The sequence below is a fragment of the Melanerpes formicivorus genome, unplaced genomic scaffold (genome assembly GCF_026170545.1).
Source record: "Melanerpes formicivorus ecotype bairdi unplaced genomic scaffold, bMelFor1.0.p_v2 SCAF_162, whole genome shotgun sequence".
NCBI lineage: Eukaryota > Metazoa > Chordata > Aves > Piciformes > Picidae > Melanerpes > Melanerpes formicivorus.
The window spans coordinates 28,926-51,087 of record NW_027142514.1 but is presented as its reverse complement, the minus strand read 5'-3'; the positions used below and the strand labels follow the sequence as shown (position 1 = coordinate 51,087).

The following is a 22,162-nucleotide window of genomic DNA, read 5'->3' as shown; positions in this document are numbered from 1 at the left end:
TCTCTGGGCAGGCTGCTGCAGGCCTCCAGCAACCTCACACCAAAGAACTTTCTCCTCTTGCTCAGACAGAACCTCCTGGGTTCCAGTGTGTGCCCATTGCCCCTTGTCCTGTTGCTGGACATGCATGAAGGGGACAGTGTAGAGGGAGATGTACCATCTCATCTCCTCTCTTCCCACTGTGTCCTCCCCCAGTGCTCAAAGCTACACCACTTCCCTTGGCACATCCAGGTGGAGAACAATTGATTAGTGCCTTACCCTGATAAGACGCCCAGCACCAAGTTGAGCATGAAGAAAGAGCCAATGATGATGAGAGGGATAAAGTAAAGCCAGTTCCAGGTATTTCCTGCAGCATCATTTGTCTGGAAGAAAAGAAAAAGGAAAAGAGAACCAGATATTAGTTCACCTCAGAAACAAAATGCCAACAGAAACTGCAGGGCAGAGGGCAGGGGAGATCACAGGATCATAGGGGTTGGAAGGGACCTCCAGAGATCATTGAGTCCAACCCCCCTGCCAGAGCAGGACCACAGAATCCAGCACAGGGCACACAGGAACACATCCAGATGGAGTTGGGAAGTCCCCAGAGAAGGAGACTTCACAACCTCTCTGGGCAGCCTGCTCCAGGGCTCTGTGACCCTCACAGTGAAGAAGTTCCTCTTCATGTTGAGGTGGAACCTCCTGTGCTGGAGTTTCCATCCATTGCCCCTTGTCCTATTCCAGGGTGCAACTGAGCAGAGCCTGTCCCTGTCCCCTCCCTCTTGAGACCCAGGCCTTATATTGTCCTCAGATTTCATAGAATCATAGAGTCAATAAGGTTGGAAATGACCTCAGAGATCATCAAGTCCAACCTAGCACCCAACACCTCCTGACAACTAAACCATGGCTCCAAGTGCCACATCCAATCCCCTCTTGAACACCTCCAGGGATGGGGACTCCACCACCTCCCTGGGCAGCACATTCCAATGGCCAATCTCTCTTGATGGGAAGAGAGATTCACATTCCAAATGTGAAGCCTAGCTGGAACATCCGCAGTGTCTGCACAACTCATCTGAATGGTTTGTAAACTCTTGGGCTGTGGTACATCATTTTGCATCTTTTGCTTCTTAGCCCATCCAGCTGAGCTGGGTGATACAAATCTCTAGTCTGAAGAAGAAGAGGCTGAGCGCAGACCTCCTCACAGAATCACAGTATCACAGAATCACCAAGGTTGGAAGAGACCTCAAAGATCATCAAGTCCAACCTGTCACCACAGACCTCATCACTAAACCATGGCACCAAGTGCCACATCCAATCCCCTCTGGAACACCTCCAGGGATGGGAACTCCACCACCTCCTTGGGCAGCACATTCCAATGGCTAACAACTCTCTGTGCAGAACTTTCTCCTCACCTCCAGCCTAAACTTCCCCTGGCACAGCTTGAGACTGTGTCCTCTTGTTCTGGTGCTGGGTGCCTGGGAGAAGAGACCAACCCCCACCTGGCTACAACCTCCCTGCAGGGAGTTATCACAGTATCACAGTCTCACAGTATAACTTAGGTTGGAAAGGACCTCGAGGATCATCGAGTCCAACCTATCACCACAGACCCCATGACTAGACCATGGCACCAAGTGCCACGTCCAATCTCCCCTTGAACGCCTCCAGGGTCGATGACTCAACCACCTCCCTGGGCAGCCCGTTCCAATGCCGAATGACTCGCTCTGTGAAGAACTTCCTCCTCACCTCGAGTCTGAGCCTCCCCTGGCGCAGCTTGAGACTGTGTCCCCTTGTTCTGCTGCTGCTTGCCTGGGAGAAGAGCCCAACCCCCACCTGGCTACAACCACCTTTCAGGTAGTTGTAGAGGGCAATGAGGTCACCCCTGAGCCTCCTCTTCTCCAGGCTAAACAATCCCAGCTCCCTCAGCCTCTCCTCATAGGGCTGTGCTCAAGGGTTTCCCTAGGGCTGTCCAGCTCTGGTGGGTTCTGTTATGTCCACCAGATGGAATGCCAGCAGAAGAGCTGATGAAGCAAGCTGATTGCCCCATCATGCACACCATGAAGTGCCATGGCCACAGGTTTCTTGAACACCTCCAAGGATGGGGACTCCACCACCTCCCTGGGCAGCCTGTGCCAATCCCTCACCACTCTTGCAGCAAAGAAACTTTTCCTGATCTCCAACCTAACCCTTCCCTGGCATAATCTCAGAGCATTTCTTCTCATCCTGTGTCTAGTTACCTGGGAAAAGAGATTGACCCTCACCTCATTCCAGCCTCATTTCAGGGAGTTGAGGCAAGCAAAGAGGTCTCCCTTCAGCCTCCTCTTCTCCAGACACTCCCAAACAGTGTCCAAACAGACACTCCCCACCAGGAAGCAGCCAGAATCTCCCTGAGACTGTGCTGCAGCTAAGGCAGAGTGTGGCACCCTGCCCAGAATCTGTGCATCTACGCCCAGCAGGAGAAGACAAGAAGTCTGCAAGACAAGGAGGCATCTTCAGAGTGCCTGCAGTTCCTCATCTGCTTGCTCAGCACTTTGGGCTTCTGTCATCCAAACCCATTTGAGGCTCCCTGAGTAAGCAGCAGGCTGGATTAAAGGGAGGGGAGAGTGGTTTAGGCTGTGCTCAAGTTTCTGCATTCATCAGCCACAAGGGAGCTCTTTAAGAACTGCTGAGAAGTGAAATGCCAAGTGGCTGAGGAAGGAGAAAGCTCTGCTCTTGTGAGTGAAGAACACAGCAATCTGAGAGCCTGGGGTTGAGTGGAAAGGGGAAAGAATGGGGAAAAGACCTAAAGACACTCTCCTCCTCCTCCTCTTCCTCCCATGAATACAGAGCTCACCTCCTTGTCCAGCCACCAGGGCTGGTGGAGACCACAGGGAAGTGCCACCAGGCACCGAGGGGCCACAAATGCATTCACCCTGTCTGCTATTGCTGTCTTCTACCAACTACCTGTGGTGCTTGTTGGCCACCACTCCCAACCCTATTTGCAAGTTCAGTTCTGCTTGCAGAAGAGGTCACACAAGGAGGTCTTTACAATGTGCTCAGTTTCACCACACATGTGTTTGATCACAGAATTAGGACAGGACAGGACAGGACAGAACAGAATAGAATAGACCAAACCAGGTTGGAAGAGACCTTCAAGATCATCCAGTCCAACCCATCACCCAACACCATCTAATCAACTAAACCATGGCACCAAGCACCTCATCCAGTCTCCTGCTCCTAAACACCTCTAGGGATGGTCACCATCTCTACCACCTCCCTGGGCAGCACATTCCTACGGCCAGTTTCTCTCTCTCTGTGCAGAACTTCTTCCTAACCTCCAGCCTAAACCTCCCCTGGCACAGCTTGAGACTGTGTCCTCTTGTTCTGCTGCTGCTTGCCTGGGAGAAGAGACCAACCCCCACCTGGCTACAACCTCCCTTCAGGGAGTTGGAGAGAGCAAGAAGGTCTCCCCTGAGCCTCCTCTTCTCCAGGCTAAGCAACCCCAGCTCCCTCAGCCTCTCCTCACAGGGCTGTGCTCCAGACCCCTCCCCAGCCTCATTGCCCTTCTCTGGACACCTTCCAGCAACTCAACCTCCCTTCAGGCAGCTGTAGGGAGTTATCAGGTCTTCCTGAGCCTCTTCTTCTCCAGGACAATGTCTCTCCACCCTCAGTGTAAGGTAAGGCAAATCACCCTTCAGTCAAGAGGGACATCTGCACCCAGAGCAGCTTCCAACCTGATCTAGAGTGGTTCCAGGGATGGGGCTCCTACCCCCATCTCTAATTGCATCCCTAGCACTGATACAACTAAATATCTTTGGAGCCATCACTCTGTGGTTCAGATCTGCTTCAATCCTTCCTCCAAGGGACATTTGCTCCTGAGCTAACACATGACAAGCACTTCTGCAAATAGCAAACACCTTCAGAAATATCCATGTCAGTTGATCAGTGACTCAGTGGAGAGGAACTAACTAACCCTACCACCAACCACCCCTGCTTGAGGCAAAACCAACACGTGGCATGCAGATGGATCTGAACTAAAAGCCAGGCTGGGATGAGAGCAGAACCACAGAATGGTAGATAGAGGTTGGAAGGGACCTCTGGATAGGATCCAGTCCAACCCCCCAGCTAAAGCAGGGTCACCCAGGGCAGGTCACACAGGAACACATCCAGATGGGTCTTGAATGTCTGTAGAGAAGGAAGAATAGGGAAAACTCTGTGCAGCTCAGTCTCTCATGCTGGGGATTTAATGGCTTTGTTGTCACCCCACCCCAGCAGCACCACTGCTGTGCTCACCACTTTGTCTCTCCATTCCTCTCTCTGGTTTTAGCTGGTTCCTCTCCCTGTTCTCCTGCATCCCACACCTCTATGGATGAGTTTGGCAGAAACAAGGACACTCATCCTCAGTTCTTCTCTTGAGGCCGAGAGCCCTGGGGCTGTTCAGCCTGGAGAAGGCTGAGAGGGGATGTTGTCAATGCTTACAAATACCTGAAGGGTGGCTGTCAAGGAGAAGGGGCCAGGGTGTCCTGTGATAGGACAAGGGATAATATCACAGTATCACCAAGGTTGGAAGAGACCTCAGAGATCATCAAGTCCAACCTGTTACCACAGACCTCATGACAAGTGCCACTTCCAATCTCCTCTTGAACACAAGGCAATCCCAGGCACAAAGCCAGGCTGGGCAGGGACTGGCTGGAAAGCAGCCCTGAGGAGAGAGACTTGGGGGTGCTGGGGGAGGAGAAGCTCACCAGGAGCTCTCAGTGTGCACTTGCAGCCCAGAAAGCCAATCAGCTCCTGGGCTGCAGCAGAAGTGTGGCCAGCAGGGCAAGGGAGGTGATCCTCCCCCTCTGCTCAGCTCTGGGGAGACCCCACCTGGAGTACTGCCTCCAGTTCTGGAGCCCCTATGACAAGAGGGATCTGGAGATGCTGGAAGGTGTCCAGAGAAGGGCCAGGAGGATGAGCAGAGGGCTGGAGCACCTCTCCTGTGAGGAGAGACTGAAGGAGTTGGGGCTGTTCAGTCTGGAGAACAGAAGGATCCCAGGTGACCTCATTGTGGCCTTCCAGGATCTGAAGGGGGCTCCAGGAAGGCTGGGGAGGGACTGCTCAGGATCTCAGGCAGTGATAGGACTAGGGGGAATGGAATGAAGCTGGAGGTGGGGAGATTGAGGCTGGAGGGGAGGAGGAAGTTCTTCCCCATGAGAGTGGTGAAGCCCTGGAATGGGTTGTCCAGGGAGGTGGTTGAGGCCCTGTCCCTGGAGGTGTTTAAGGCCAGGCTGGCTGAGGCTCTGGCCAGGCTGATCTAGTGTGGGGTGTCCCTGCCCATGGCAGGGGGGTTGGAACTAGATGATCCTTGTGTTCCCTTCCAACCCTGAATGATACTATGATACCTCCAGGGATGGGGACTCCACCACCTCCCTGGGCAGCACATCCCAATGACGAATGACTCTCCCAGTGAAGAACTTTCTCCTCACCTCCAGCCTAATAGATACAAACTGGAACCTAGGAACCAAGAAATGCTGCTTCCTGACACCTCATTTGGCTTAGGGAGTTTTCTTGCCTTGGTCAATAACAGGCACAAACTGGAACCCAGGAAGCTCCACCTCAACATGAGGAGAAACTTCTTTACTGTGAGGCTGCTGGAGCCCTGGAGCAGGCTGCCCAGGGACACTGTGGAGTCTCCTTCTCTGGACACTTTCAAGACCCACCTGGATGTGTTCCTGTGTGATCTGGCCTAGGTGACCCTGCTTTGGCAAGTGGGTTGGATTCAATGATCTCTGGAGGTTCCTTCCAACCTCTACCATTCTGTGCTTCCCCCCCAGTGCAGTGGAAAAGGCCCAGCCTGCTCTCCTGAGCTACCAGAGCAAAGCCCACAGCTCCAGACTGAGAGGCTGCTCTTCAGCTCTCATTTTGGTGGCCAAGGTGTGACCTGCCCTAGCTGACCTTCCTCTGGCAGTAGGGTTGGACTTGTGGATCTCCAGAGGTTCCTTTCAACCTCTACCATTCTGTGCTTCCTCCCCAGTGCAGTGGAAAAGGCTCAGCCTGCTCTCCTGAGCTACCAGAGCAAAGCCCACAGCTCCAGACAGAGAGGCTGCTCTTCAGCTCTCATTTTGGTGGCCAGTGTGGCAGCCCTCATGCCTCCAGCTGGAGCCAACTGGGGACTCAACCAAGGGGGCCGGAGAGCCAGGCCACAGGGAAGGGCTGGAGGGAGGGAACAGATGGGAAAAGGGAAACCACATAAACATGCAAAGAGAGTGCAGCAGCTGCAGTGCTGCCAAAGGAGCATTTATCATTTATGTATTCATCTGAAGCCCAAACTTGGCAACAGTGCCACAATCCCATGCCACCATCAGAGCCCTGGGCAATGAAATGTGCTGAAATACAACTAATTAACCACCTCCCTCCAAGCCTTTGCTTGACTGCCTGATGCTCAGGACAGGGATCTGTTTGCTCTGCCTTGTGCACAGGGATGCAAGACAAACAAACGAGAGAGGCAAAAGATCAGGTAGAGTAGAACAGAGTAGAGTAGAACAGAGTAGAGTAGAACAGAGTAGAGTAGAACAGAACAGAACAGAACAGAACAGAATAGAATAGAATAGAACAGAATAGAATTAACCAGGCTGGAAAAGACCTTTGAGATCATCAAGTCCAACCTCTCACCCAACACCATGTGATCAACTCAACCATGGCACCAAGTGCCTCAGCCAGGCTCTTCCTAAACACTTCCCATGATGGTGACTCATCCACCTCCCTGGGCAGCACATCCCAATAGCCATAAAGACTTTCTTCCTAATATCTAACCTAAACCTCCCCTGGCACAGCTTGAGACTGTTCTGGTGCTGCTTGCCTGGGAGAAGAGACCAACCTCTCCAGGCTAAGCAACCCCAGCTCCCTCAGCCTCTCCTCACAGGGCTGTGCTCCAGACCCCTCCCCAGCTTTCTTGCCCTTCTCTGGACACCTTCCAGCAGCTCAACATCTTTCCTAAATTGAGGGGCCCAGAACTGGACACAGGAGTCAAGGTGTGAAGGGTTGGCAGCAAATCTCTCCCAGGAAAGCAGAGCCCTCGTGGACCTGTAGCATCTTTCCCAGGGCTCCCAAGCATGCTGGAAGCCAGTCACAGTTCTTATGGCATCATGCTGAGATGCATCCCTGGAGGTGTTCAAGAAACACATGGACATGGCCCTTCAGGACATGGTTCAATGGCCATGGTGGTCCTAGGTTGATGATCTTGACTTGCTGGAGTGTGTCCAGAGAAGGGCAACAAAGTTGGTGAGGGGCTTGGAACACAGCCCTGTGAGGAGAGGCTGAGGGAGCTGGGGTCGCTTAGCCTGGAGAAGAGGAGGCTCAGGGGAGACCTCATTGCTGTCTACAACTACCTGAAGGGAGGTTGTAGCCAGGTGGGGGTTGGTCTCTTCTCCCAGGCAGCCACCACCAGAACAAGAGGACACAGCCTCAGGTTGCACCAGGGGAGGTTCAGGCTGGAGGTCAGGAGGAAGTTTTACACAGAGAGAGTGATTGCCCATTGGGATGTGCTGCCCAGGGAGGTGGTGGAGTCACCATCACTGGAGGTGTTCAGGAGGAGACTTGACAGGGTGCTTGGTGCCATGGGTTAGTTGATTAGGTGGTGTTGGATGATAGGTTGGACTCGATGATCTTGAAGGTCTCTTCCAACCTGGTCTGGTCTATTGATTCTATTCTATTCTATTCTATCTTAGAGGTCTCTTCCAACCAAACCAGTGCAATGATTCTGTTGTAAACCAAACCAGGTCTCTGCCAGGAAGCCCAAACTCCTCTCCTCCAGGGAAAGACCCCAGAGTCCTGCAGAACCTCTGGCTGCACCGAGCAGAAGAATCATAGAATTGTTAGGGCTGGAAGGGACCTCAAGGATCAGCCAGTTCCAACCCCTCTGCCGTGGCCAGGAACACCTCACACTAGGATCAGGTTGCTCAAAGCTTCATCCAACTCGGCCTTAAAAACCCACCAGCCCTATGCCCCACACAGCCACTGGGGTTTGGGCTGGGACCCAGCTCCAGGCTTGCTCCTTCAGCAGTATGAACCAAGAAGTCAAATCAATTTTTATGTTCCAGCTACAACATGGTGTGATATCCTGGCTGCCACTGCTACTAGCTCCTAACCACAGGTCTAGCCAGACAGGGAAGAGGATCCAGAGAAGAGCCACAGAGATAATCAGAGGGCAGGAGCACCTCTGCTATGAAGATGGCCTGGAAGAGTTGAGGTTGTTCAGCCAGGAGAAGAGAAGGCCACAGGGAGACCTTAGAAGGGGTTACAGGAGTGATGGGGAGAGACTTTTGACAAGGGCTGGGAGTGCCAGGATGAGGGACAATGACCTTGAGCTGGAAGAGGGAAGATTGAGACTGGAGATGTGGAAGAAATTCTTTAGAGTGAGGCTGGGGAGACTCTGGCACAGGTTGTCCAGGGAGGCTGTGGATGCCTCCTGCCTGGAGGTGTTCAAGGCCAGGTTGGATGTGGCCTGGAGCAACCTGAGCTGGTGGGAGGTGTCCTTGCTCATGGCAAGGAGTTGGAACTGGATGATCTTTAAGGCCCCTTCCAACCCAGACCATTCTCTGATTCTGCAGCACAACCTGAACCTGTATCTGCACACTCATTACTCCATTTCTGTCCCAGCAGAGCACCAAAACAGCTCTCCCTGCCTCTCCGCCAGGAGCCCTCCTGCCTCTCCGCCAGGAGCCATCCTGCCTCTCCGCCAGGAGCCCTTCTGCCTCTCCGCCAGGAGCCATCCTGCCTCTCCACCAGGAGCCCTCCTGCCTCTCCACCAGGAGCCATCCTGCCTCTCCACCAGGAGCCCTTCTACCTCTCCACCAGGAGCCCTTCTGCCTCTCCAATAGGAGCCCTTCTGCCTCTCCACCAGGAGCCCTCCTGCCTCTCCACCAGGAGCCCTCCTGCCTCTCCACCAGGAGCCATCCTGCCTCTCCACCAGGAGCCCTCCTGCCTCTCCACCAGGAGCCCTCCTGCCTCTCCACCAGGAGCCCTCCTGCCTCTCCACCAGGAGCCCTCCTGCCTCTCCACCAGGAGCCCTTCTACCTCTCCACCAGGAGCCCTTCTGCCTCTCCACCAGGAGCCATCCTGCCTCTCCACCAGGAGCCCTCCTGCCTCTCAACCAGAAGCCATCCTGCCTCTCCACCAGGAGCCCTTCTGCCTCTCCACCAGGAGCCATCCTGCCTCTCCACCAGGAGCCCTCCTGCCTCTGACAGAAGTTTCTTCTTTCAGCCACTTTTTTGACAGGGCAAACAACCCTGAAGCAATGGCCCTGAGATCTCCAAGGGAGAAACTCTGCTCAGCACATCATCCATCAATGTGAAAAGCAAGCAATTAAAGGGCTAACACCTCACCCTTTGGAAGTGCTTCCAGAGTGGGGTTCAATAAAGAAGGGACCTAATTGGACAGACCCAGCCAGAGCTGAAACCCCACAGACCATTAGCTCCTTGCCATGGTTTTAATCAAATTGTAGAGTACACCTTGAGTTTACTCACTGTAATCTAATCAATGGCAGAGCCTGACTTATTTGGGGCAATTAAAGTCTACTCTGCTCTTAGATAAGTGCTTTTGCATTGAGAGAACCTCTCAGCTGTCTTCAAGAGATGAACTCCAGTCACCCCTCCTCTGATTTTGCTCAATTCACTCCTCCCCACTCCTGTTAATTAGCTATTTCTGGGTGATTCATCTCTATCTGTTCCTGTCCTTAGGATCAGGTGAACACAGGCATGGCAAAGAACGAAACCAGCAATGCTAAAAGCATGAACAATAAGCACATGGAGCCCTACTGAGGCAGCATCTCCTCTCCAGGCACTAAATAACTCCTGCCAAGCTCATCAGAGTGAAAAAGACCTGGCATGAGAATGTCTGAGGGCAAACACAAAGAAACATGGAATAGGTTGGTGAGGGGTTTGGAACACAAGCCCTATGAGGAGAGGCTGAGGGAGCTGGGGCTGCTTAGCCTGGAGAAGAGGAGACTTAGGGGTGACCTTATCACTCTCTACAACTACCTGAAGGGAGGTTGTAGACAGGCTGATGATGGTCTCTTCTCCCAGGCACCCAGTACCAGAACAAGAGGACACAGTCTCAGGCTGCGCCAGGGGAGGTTCAGGTTGGATGTTAGGAAGAAGTTCTATACAGAAAGAGTGATTGCCCATTGGAATGGGCTGCCTGGGGAGGTGGTGGAGTCGCCGTCATTGAAGGTGTTCAGAAGGAGACTTGACGGGGTGCTTGGTGCCATGGGTTAGCTGTTTGGGTGGGTTGGATTGGTTGATGGGTTGGACACGATGATCTTGAAGGTCTCTTCCAACCTGGTTTGGTTTATTCTAATAAAGAGTTTATTCTAATAAAGGTTGGATTGGAAGTGTCCTCAGAGATCATCCAGACCAACCCTCAACCCAACACTACCATGGCCACTAAAGCATGTCCCCAGCTGCCATGGCCACAGGTTTCTTGAACACCCCCAAGGATGGTGACTCCAACACCACTTCTCTCCAAGGAAGAGACCTTATTGCTGTCCACAACTACCTGCAGGGAGGTTGTAGCCAGCTGGGGGTTGGTCTCTTCTCCCAGGCAAGCAGCACCAGAACAAGAGGACACAGTCTCAAACTGCACCAGGGGAAGTTAAGGCTGGAGGTGAGGAGAAAGTTCTTCCCAGAGAGAGTTGTTGGCCACTGGAATGTGCTGCCCAGGGAGGTGGTGGAGTCCCCATCCCTGGAGGTGTTCAAGAGGGGATTGGATGTGGCACTTGGAGCCATGGTTTAATAGTATCACAGAATCACCAAGGATGGAAGAGACCTCAAAGATCATCAAGTCCAACCTGACACCACAGAGCTCATGACTAAACCATGGCACCATCTCTCAGGTGCTGGCTTCCATCAAACAGCAGAATCTTCAAACAAACCTTTTATCTTTTTCCCCCTCCCCTGGTCCCAGTTTAACTACAATCCTGGCACAAAGTCAGCCCAATAACTTTGATTCCTGACTTTCAGGGGTTCCAGGCCATTAGCAGAGAGCAGCTGGTGTCCAGCCCTGCAGGGAGAGGACAGCAGGGAGTGGGGAACGCTGCCCATTGACCCTTCTGAGCACAATGCACTTGGCAGAGAGGTGACTTCCCATTGCTGCTGGGGGCTGTTCCACCCACGGGAGGGAGATGACAGAGCACCTGCCTGGGCTGCTCATCTCTGTGAAGGGGAGAGCTGACACAGGCTGCTTAATGAGGTTAGTGGCCAGCTCAAACCACACTCCCATGGACAGCCAGCCAGGGTCAGATCGGGGCTCAAACATAGAAACATAGAATGGTCTGGGTGGGAAGGGACCTCCAAAGGTCATCTAGTCCAATCCCCTCTGCAGTAAGAAGAGGCATCCTCAAGTAGCTCAGGGGTCGGAGTGTCTGAAGAGCTCCCAAACAGAGAGGGACCTGGGGGTGCTGATCGACAGCCACCTGAATATGAGCCAGCAGTGTGCCCAGGTGGCCAGGAGGGCCAATGGCATCCTGGCCTGCATTAGGAACAGTGTGGCCAGCAGGAGCAGGGAGGTCATAGTGCCCTGTATTCTGCTTTGGTTAGGCCGCACCTTGAGTACTGTGCCCAGTTCTGGGCCCCTCAGTTTAAGAAGGACATCGAAACACTTGAGCGTGTCCAGAGAAGGGCAACAAGGCTGGGGAGAGGCCTTGAACACAGCCCTGTGAGGAGAGGCTGAGGGAGCTGGGGTTGTTTAGCCTGGAGAAGAGGAGGCTCAGGGGAGACCTCATTGCCCTCTGCAACTACCTGAAGGGTGGTTGTAGCCAGGAAGGGGTTGGCGTCTTCTCCCAGGCAACCAGCACCAGAACAAGGGGACACAGTCTCAAGCTGCGCCAGGGGAGGTTCAGACTCGAGGTGAGGAGGAAGTTCTTCACCGAGCGAGTCATTCGGCATTGGAACGGGTTGCCCAGGGAGGTGGTTGAGTCATTGACCCCGGAGGCGTTCAAGGGGAGATTGGACGTGGCACTTGGTGCCATGGTCTAGTCATGGGGTCTGTGTTGATAGGTGGGACTCAATGATCCTCGAGGTCCTTTCCAACCTAAGTGATACTGTGATAGGTTGCTCAGAGCCTGTCAAGTCTCACCTCAAACACCAACAAAGCTGGGGAGGGGTCTGGAGCACAGCCCTGTGAGGAGAGGCTGAGGGAGCTGGGGTTGCTTAGCCTGGAGAAGAGGAGGCTCAGGGGAGACCTTCTTGCTCTCTCCAACTCCCTGAAGGGAGGTTGTAGCCAGCTGGGGGTTGGTCTCTTCTCCCAGGCAAGCAGCAGCAGAACAAGAGGACACAGTCTCAAGCTGTACCAGGGGAGGTTTAGGCTGGAGGTTAGGAAGAAATTCTTCATAGAGAGAGAGATTGGCCATGGGAATGTGCTGCCCGGGGAGGTGGTGGAGTCCCCATCCCTGGAGGTGTTTAGGAAGACCCTGGATGAGGCACTTGGTGCCATGGTTTACTTGATTAGATGGTGCTGGGTGATAGGTTGGATAGAATAGAATGGAATGGACCAGACCAGGTTGGAAGAGACCTTCAAGATCATCAAGTCCAATCTATCATCCAACACCATCTAATCAACTAAACCACCATGGCACTAAGCATCCCATCAAGTCTCTTCCTAAACACCTCCAGGGGTGGTGACTCCACCACCTTCCCAGGTGGTCTCAAAGGTCTTTTCCAACCTGGTATGGTCTATTCTACTCTACTCTATTCTACTCTACTCTATTCTACTCTACTCTATTCCCTTCCCTTCTATTGCACCTGCCTTGAGCATCTCTCCATCTGGGACCAGGTTGCTCAGTGCAGGTGAGAGGGTGACTCAGATGAAGGTGCCAGACTCTTCCATTGGTGCCCAGTAATGGCACAAAGGGCAACAGGTACAAGCTGGCACCCAGGAAGATTTCCTCTCAACATGAGGATAAACTTCTTTGCTGTGAGGGTGACAGAGCCCTGGAGAAGTCTTCCCACAGAGGTGTGGAGTCTCCTTCTCTGGAGACTTTCAAAAGCCATCTGAATGTGTTCTTGTGTGGCCTGGCCCCGGTGGCCCTGCTTTGGCAGTGAGGTTGGCCTGGATGCTCTCTAGAGGTCTCTTCCAACCCCTAACATTCTGTGTTTCTCTGAAATGCATAAATTCCACCCAAATACTCTGGGTAAAAGCCTAGAAGCCAGCAGCATTTTTGCTGCAGCCTTGCCAGCTGGGTATGACCACAGTTTAACTACAGCCCCTGGGTGCATTAATAACATTAATTCAGCCAGGTTTAAACAGCAGCAAATCCTCTCTTTTGTTTCTCCCCTTCTCCAGCCTCTCAGAGCTGAGGAGGCTGAAAAGGCAAAACCACTGCTGTTTTGTGCTCTGATCCAAAGGCTCACAGCCCCAGTAAATCAATACCCAAACACACTAACAGGATTTCCTGATAAAAAATTCATCCCTTGCCCAGCTCCTGTGGACTCCCTCACTCAGCTGCATTGCCCATGAGCATGCCCTCAGCACTCTGCACTCTAAAGCAGCCAGGCTGGTGAAGGGGCTAGAGCAGTCATCCTGCTCCTGTGCTCAGCACTGCTGAGGCCACACCTTGAGTCCTGTGTCCAGTTCTGGGCTCCTCAGGTTAGGAAAGATGTTGAGATGCTGGAAGGTGTCCAGAGAAGGGCAAGAAAGCTGGGGTGGGGTCTGGAGCACAGCCCTGGGAGGAGAGGCTGAGGGAGCTGGGGTTGCTTAGCCTGGAGAAGAGGAGGCTCAGGGGAGACCTTCTTGCTCTCTCCAACTCCCTGAAGGGAGGTTGGAGCCAGGTGGGGGTTGGTCTCTTCTCCCAGGCACCCAGCACCAGAACAAGAGGACAGAGTCTCAAGCTGTGCCAGGGGAGGTTCAGGTTGGATGTTAGGAAGAAGTTCTTCACAGAAAAAGAGATTGGCCATGGGAATGTGCTGCCCAGTGAGGTGGTGGAGTCATCATCACTGGAGGTGTTCAAGAGGGGATTGGATGTGGCACTTGGAGCCATGGTTTAGTTGTCAGGAGGTGTTGGGTGATAGGTTGGACTTGATGATCTTTGAGGTCTCTTCCAACCTTGTTGATTCTATGATCCTTTGTGAGAAGGTCCATGTGGAGACAGGGGCAGACAGTCTGTGCTTCCAGACAGGTGGAGATCCAGGCACAGGCAGAGACATGCATCACACCCCTCTTGGCATCTAAACATTTCAAAGCCTTACACTTGCTCCATGTTTTCTAGGCAATGTCTCTGAATTGCTGCAAAACCTCCCAGATGAGGAAGCCTGCCATGGAGAACCACTGCAGCCCTGAGAGGCCAGCCCCATGGCCCTCCAAACTCCAGGAGGATTTCAGCATGACACAGATATGGACCTGTTGGAAGAGGGACAGAGGAGGCCACAACAAGAATGAGAGGGCTGGAGCCCCTCTGCTGTGCAGCCAGGCTGAGAGACTTGGGGCTGTGCAGCCTGGAGAAGGGAAGGCTCCAAGGAGAGCTTTTTGTGGCCTTTTAGTGCTTAAAGGCCTGATCAGAAAGCTGGGGACAGACTTTTCAGCAGGTCCTCTTGTGACAGGACAAGGGGTGAAGGTTTGAAACTAAAAGAGGGAGATTGAGACTGGAGAGAAGGAAGAAATGTTTTCCTCTGCAAGTGCTGAGACCCTGGCCCGGGCTGACCAGAAAGGTTGTTGATGCTCCCTCCCTGGAAGTGTCCAAGGACAGGGATTTGAGCAACCTGCTCAGAGGGAAGGGTCTCTGCTGACTGCAGGGAACCAGGAACTAGGTTATCTTTAGAGTCCCTTCCAGCCCAAAGCAGTCTTTGATTTACCAAGGACAATATTAGTGGATTCTCCTTTCTTTATGAAGCTGCAGGGAGAAGGGGAGCACAAGAGCATCCATGCAGCACTTCAGCACAGCAGCCCAGCTCCCAGCTCCATCAGGAGTGCACACCACCAGCCCACCACATGTGCTGCTGGCTCTCTAACACAGCCCCTGGGCCCCAGGCATCTCCCTCAGCACACAGTGCATCTCTGAGAGCAAATGCACAGTGACAAGGAAAGGCCAGCAGTGGTAAACAGCAGGTCCCAAGGGTAACCTCTCCTCCAAAGAGGGCTACAGGAAATTTCACACTGCCCCTGTAAGCAGCTGTGTGGCAGATGCTGTGTGCCCCTGGCTCTGAGAGGCTCTGACAAGCTGGGAAAGCAGAAATGACTCTCTGCAGTTGACAGGACCATGGTAGCACCATCTCCTCACACCCCTCCAGGCACTGCTTGCTTTAGCACTTGTGCCAGGTTACACCCAGGAGGAAGAGGGCTGAAAAGAACCTAGCCCCCAGGTGGACAAAGAAACCTGACCCAGGTGGGCAGAGAGGCTTGGTCCCCCCCTCCCAGGGGGTGGGGGTCCCCAGGTCAAAGTCTATTCCACTCCCACTTTCTAGCCACAGCCTTTGCAAGGGGAGACATTTCCTGCACATAGAATCACAGAATCAACCAGGTTGGAAATGACCTCAGAGATCATCAAGTCCAACCTGCCACCCAACACCTCCTGACAGCTAAACCATGGCACCAAGTGCCACATCCAAGCCTTTTTTGATCACCTCCCATGATGGTGACTCCACCACCTCCCAGGGCATCACATTCCCATGGCCAATCTCTCTTGCTGGGAAGAGCTTCTTCCTCACCTCCAGCCTAAACCTCCCCTGGCACAGCTTGAGACTGTGTCCTCTTGTTCTGGTGCTGCTTGCCTGGCAGAAGAGACCAACCCCCAGCTGGCTACAACCTCCCTGCAGGGAGTTGGAGAGAGCAATGAGGTCTCCCCTGAGCCTCCTCTTCTCCAGGCTAAGCAACCCCAGCTCCCTCAGCCTCTCCTCACAGGGCTGTGCTCCAGACCCCTCCCCAGCTTTCTTGCCCTTCTCTGGACACCTTCCAGCAGCTCAATGCCCTTCCTAAACTGAGGAGCCCAGAACTGGACACAGGACTCAAGGTGTGGCCTCAGCAGTACTGAGCACAGAGCACAATGACTTCCCTGCTCCTGCTGGCCACACTCTTCCTGATGCAGGCCAGGATGCCCTTGGCCTTCTTGGCCCCCTGGGCACACTGCTGTCTCATGTTCATCTGGCTGTCAATCAGCACCCCCAGGTCCCTCTCTGTTTGGCAGGAAATTGGCAGGAAATTCTACCCAGAGAGAGTGATTGCCCATTGGAATGTGCTGCCTGGGGAGTTGGTGGAGTCACCATCCCTGGAGGTGTTCAGGAGGAGACTTGATGGGGTGCTTGGTTGCATGGGTTAGTTGATTAGGTGGTGTTGGATGATGGGTTGGACTTGATGATCTTGAAGGTCTCTTCCAACCTGGTCTGGTCTATTCTATTCTATTCTACTCTACTTTACTCTATTCTATCCTATCCTACACTATCCTATCCTATCTTATCCTATCCTATCCTATCCTGTCCTTAGAGGCAAAGGGCTCCAGAATGGCCCCAATGAGCTTTTCAAGCTGCTGGATTAAAAAGCTTTCCCTTCTGCCACTACAGGCCCCACACATCCACCACCCCACCCTCGCCACGCATCCACCTCCCCACCCTCGCCACGCATCCACCATCACCACACATCCACCTTCCCATCATTAGGCCACACCTCAAGTCCTGTGTCCAGTTCTGGGCCCCTCAGGTTAGGAAGGAGGTTGACTTGCTGGAACGAGTCCAGAGAAGGGCAACAGAAATTGGTGAGGGGCTTGGAACACAGCCCTGTGAGGAGAGGCTGAGGGAGCTGGGGCTGCTTAGCCTGGAGAGGAGGAAACTCAGGAGTGACCTTATTGCTCTCCACAACTACCTGAAGGGAGGATGTAGACAGGCAGAAGTTGCTCTCTTCTCCCAGGCACCCAGCACCAGAACAAGAGGACACAGTCTCAGGCTGTGCCAGGGGAAGTTCAGGCTGGAGGTCAGGAGGAAGTTTTACACAGAGAGTGATTGCCCATTGGAATGTGCTGCCCAGGGAGGTGGTGGAATCACCATCCCTGGAGGTGTTCAGGAGGAGACTTGACAGGGTGCTTGGTTGCGTGGGTTAGTTGATTAGGTGGTGTTGGATGATAGGTTGGACAGGATGATCTTGAGGGTCTCTTCCAACTTGGTCTATTCTATTCATCACCACACATCCACCACCCCATCCTCTCCACACATCCACCATCCCATCCTCTCCACACATCCACCATCCCACCAACAAAATCCTCTGGTGGGCTGGACTGCAAATGGAACAACAATTGGATCCCAGCTTTCCATTGCAGCCTCTTCATAGAGATCAAGAGATTCAAAGGCACAAAGGGTGGGGGTGAAAAACACCAGGTGAATCACAAGCTGAAGCAAATCTAGTGAAGGGGAAGTTCTAGTTGGGATCCACTTTAGGGGAGACTTCTTTTATTTGCACTGCTCACTCCTCCTTGCAAGCACATTAGGGTAGAGCCAGGCCAGGGCCCTGAAATACCCACTGGACACTAATATTTGTCAGTAGGAAATGGAAGCAAGCTGAAAATCTCTTGCCATTAAGATCAAAAGGAGTGAGGGAACACGCTGACATTTCTCCTTTCCTGCAAGGAGTCCCTGTTTTGCAAAGCAAATTCCACCATGCAGCTTTGAACTCCAGCAGAGAAAAGATAAAAGGTGAAACCCCAGCTCTTTGAAAGTCAACATCAAGACCTCTGTTAGCTTCAGAGGAATCAGGCTTGAGCCATGATGTTCTGCAGGGGAACTGGGACCACACAGCTCAGCCCCTTGGGAGCTCAGAGAATCACACAGCTGTGGAGCATGGAAGAGACCTTCGAGCTCAGCAAGTCCAACAGCTCGGCCAGAGCTCACAATCCCACCCCTGCTGCTAAACCCACAGCCCTCAGCACCACCTTGACCAGCTGGACAGATGGGCAGAGGCCAACAGGATGGCATTCAACAAGTCCAAGTGTCAGGGGCTGCACTTTGGCCACAACAACCCCAGGCAGAGCTACAGGCTGGGGTCAGAGTGGCTGAGAACAGCCAGGCAGAGAGGGACCTGGGGGTGCTGATTGACAGCCACCTAAACATGAGCCAGCAGTGTGCCCAAGTGGTCAAGAAGGCCAAGGGCATCCTGGCCTGCATCAGGAACAGTGTGACCAGCAGGAGCAGGGAGGCCATTGTGCCCTGTGCTCAGCACTGGTTAGCCCACACCTGGAGTCCTGTGTCCAGTTCTGGGCTCCTCAGGTTAGGAAGGAGGTTGAGCTGCTGGAAGGTGTCCAGAGAAGGGCAAGAAAGCTGGGGAGGGGTCTGGAGCACAGCCCTGTGAGGAGAGGCTGAGGGAGCTGGAGTTGCTTAGCCTGGAGAAGAGGAGGCTCAGGGGAGACCTCATTGCTCTCTCCAACTCCCTGCAGGGAGGTTGTAGCCAGGTGGGGGTTGGTCTCTTCTCCCAGGCAAGCAGCAGCAGAACAAGAGGACACAGTCTCAAGCTGTGCCAGGGGAAGTTTAGGTTGGATGTTAGGAAGGAGTTTTTCCCAGCAAGAGAGATTGCCCATTGGGATGTGCTGCCCAGGGAGGTGGTGGAGTCCCCATCCCTGGAGGTGTTTAGGAAGAGCCTGGCTGAGGCCCTTGGTGCCATGGTTGAGTTGATCAGATGGTGTTGGGTGATAGGTTGGACTTGATGATCTCAAAGGTCTTCTCCAATCTGGTCTGGTCTATTCTATTCTCATGGTCCAGAAGTTGCCCTGCCCATACTTCAGGGATCTCTGATCTCTCTGCACTGGATTGAACTGAAAACCCTTCACAACATCAGACTGTGGCTCTGAGTCCTTCCATAGACTAAGGAAAACAGTTCCATTTCTCTCATGCACCTCCAGATGCAAACATCACTTTGGTAGGAGAGGTGGACTCCATTTCCTGGGGCAAAGCTTCCTGCCTGTCCTCAGGACACAGCAACAATCCCAAAGCCACCTGCTGCTCCTCAGGCCTTTTGGAGCAGAAACAGGCCACAGCTGATGAATCTGCAGCTCAGGGAAGTGCTTGCTTGGGGCAATTGCTCTGATGCAGTTGTGCTGCTGATTCAGGAGGAGTTTTCTCCCAGCTGATGATTCAGCCTTATTGCTTGGAGCGTAAATCACCTTCCAGACAAAGTCTTGCTAGAAAGCCTTCATTGATTGCAATTAAAAGGAAAATCTGCAAGTATGAACAGTGGACCAGCAAGGAAAAGCTAGGCTGAGCTCTGTGAGCTTGCATTCTCCTGCCCTCCTAACTCCTCAGGGTACCACAGCAGGAGGAAGTATTTACAAGGTAGGTTACTTACTGCAAAGCTTTTACTGCTGCCCTTCTCTAAACCTCTTTGAAGCTGCATCTGGGTCACATATGAGGTCACCTCAGCCCTTAGAAAATGAGAGGCTAGCCCTTCAGAACAGACCTGTCCCTTTGGAAAGAGCCAAACCATCAAACTCAAGCCCAAGCTCCTTCTTTCCTGAGCATCTCCCTACACCAATGGCCTAGTTTGGAGCAGGACAGATTGCTCTGGTGCTCCAAAAGGGGCAAAAGAAGGCGGCTCACACAAATGGGTTGGATAGTCATGGAAGGCCAAGGGCATCCTGGCCTGCATCAGGAAGAGTGTGGCCAGCAGGAGCAGGGAGGTCATTGTGCCCTGTGCTCAGCACTGCTTAGGCCACACCTTGAGTCCTGTGTCCAGTTCTGGACTCCTCAGTTGAGGAAAGATGTTGAGCTGCTGGAAGGTGTCCAGAGAAGGGCAAGAAAGCTGGGGAGGGGTCTGGAGCACAGCCCTGTGAGGAGAGGCTGAGGGAGCTGGGGTTGCTGAGCCTGGAGAAGAGGAGGCTGAGGGGAGACCTTCTTGCTGTCTCCAACTCCCTGCAGGGAGGTTGTAGCCAGCTGGGGGTTAGTGTCTCCTCCCAGGCAAGCGGCAGCAGAACAAGAGGACACAGTCTCAAGCTGTGCCAGGGGAGGTTTAGGCTGGAAGTGAGGAAAAAATTCTTCCCAGCAAGAGAGATTGGCCATTGGGATGTGCTGCCCAGGGAGGTGGTGGAGTCCCCATCCCTGGAGGTGTTTAGGAAGAGCCTGGATGAGGCACTTGGTGCCGTGGTTTAATTGATGGACAAAGGACTCAAGGTGTGGCCTAAGCAGTGCTGAGCACAGGGCACAATTACTTCCCTGCTCCTGCTGGCCACACTCTTCCTGATGCAGGCCAGGATGCCATTGGCCTTCTTGGCCATCTGGGCACACTGCTGGCTCATGTTCAGCTGCTGTCCACCAGCACCCCCAGGTCCCTCTCTGCCTGGCTGCTCTCAGCCACTCTGACCCCATCCTGTAGCACTGCCTGGGGTTGTTGTGGCCAATGTGCAGCACCTGGCACTTGGATGTGTTCAATCTTCTGCCCTTGGACTCTGCCCATCTGCCCAGCCTGGCAAGGTCCCTCTGCATAGCTCTTCTACCCTCTAACAGATCAACTTCTGCCCCCAGCTTGGTGTCATCTGCAAATGCACTGATGATGGACTCCATCCCCTTATCCAGATCATCAATAAAGATATTGAGCAGGATGGGGCCCAGCACTGATCCCTGGGGAGGCTCCCAGCCTGAACAGCCACAGCCACACCCTGCAGCCTTCCTGATGCCGTCACACACCAACCTCAAAGCTAAACAGAGGAACAAGGGACAGAGCAAACTCTCTCCCTTGCTTAAGCTAATGCTCAGCTGGTAAAGCATGTCCCACCCTGTGACTGACCCCAGCCAGCACCTCTGCACACAGTAAATCCTGCAGCAGCAGGAAGAGAGCAGCAGTGGAGAAGCTCTTGTTGATGCAAGCAATCAATCAGCAGTTTCCAGAGGGAAATGAATGGCCCATTAAGGAAGCAGTCCACAACCTCAGCTTCCCTGTAATGGATCCCAGCCCTAGACTGCCTGGCATCAAAAAGGATTTCAGCCCTAAGAAGAGACCCCAGCTGGGGCTGTGTGCACAGCAGGAACCACAAAATGCACTGGCTTGGAAGGGAGCCCTGAAGGGCAGCTTGTCCAACCCCCCTGCAGTCAGCAGAGCAACTAGAGCAGGTTCATAGAAGCACAGAACAGTTTCAGTTAGAAGAGACCTCTAAGGTCATTGTGTCCAACTATCACAGAAGCACAGAATCACCAAGGTTGGGAGAGACCTCAAAGATCATCAAGTCCAACCTGTCACCACAGACCTCATGACTAAACCATGGCCCCAAGTGACACATCCAATCCCCTCCTGAACACCTCCAGGGATGGGGACTCCACCACCTCCCTGGGCAGCACATTCCCATGGGCAATCTCTCTTGCTGGGAAGAACTTTCTCCTCACTTCCAGCCTAAACCTCCCCTGGCACAGCTTGAGACTGTGGCCTCTTGTTCTGGTGCTGCTTGCCTGGGAGAAGAGACCAACCCCCACCTGGCTACAACCTCCCTTCAGGGAGTTGCAGAGAGCAAGAAGGTCTCCCCTGAGCCTCCTCTTCTCCAGGCTAAGCAACCCCAGCTCCCTCAGCCTCTCCTCCCAGGGCTGTGCTCCAGACCCCTCCCCAGCTTTCTTGCCCTTCTCTGGACACCTTCAAGTCTCTCAATGTCCTTCCTAAACTGAGGAGCCCAGAACTGGACACAGGACTCAAGGTGTGGCCTAAGCAGTGCTGAGCACAGGGCACAATGACCTCCCTGCTCCTGCTGGCCACACTGTTCCTGATGCAGGCAGCAATCACCTAGGGCAGGCCACACAAGAACACCCCCAGACAGCTCTTGAAAGCCTGCAGAGAAGGAGACTCCAGAAGCTCTCTGGGCAGCTGCTCCAAGGCTCCAGCACCCTTACAGGAAAGAAGTTTTTGCTCATGTTGAGGAGAATGTGCTTCCTGTCCTCCACAAACCAAGGAGAAAGAGCTCCCCACCCAAGCCCTGCAGGCCAGAGGCAACAGCTTGCAGCTACTCATAGCAACCCAGGGCAGGTCCAGCAGGGATCCAGCTGGTTGAGGCAGTGTTAATGGGCAGGAGGTGGGTGGGAGGGGTGGGTGGAGAGGATGGGGGGGATGGGTGGAAAGATGGGTGGGGGAGATGGAGGGATGGAGGGGTGGGTGACTGAGTGGAGAGAGGGATGAGTGGAGGGGTGGGGGGGGTGGGGTGGAGAGAGGGGGTGGAGGGGAGGATGGAGAGAGGGGGTGGAGGGGAGGATGGAGAGAGGGGGTGGAGGGGGAGGATGGAGAGAGGGGGTGGAGG

General features: G+C 53.6%; 1 protein-coding gene across 1 annotated transcript in view; it reads right to left on the bottom strand.

Annotated features, from left to right (window-relative positions):
- The window catches only part of CACNA1B (calcium voltage-gated channel subunit alpha1 B), a gene marked incomplete at its 5' end in the record, with an annotated part of 276,768 nt that overhangs the window by 233,735 nt on the left and 20,871 nt on the right, over positions 1 to 22,162 (bottom strand). Inside the window, 1 exon segment of the mRNA XM_068168969.1 lies at positions 256 to 359. Within this exon segment, the coding sequence (XP_068025070.1) occupies positions 256 to 359 (104 nt within the window).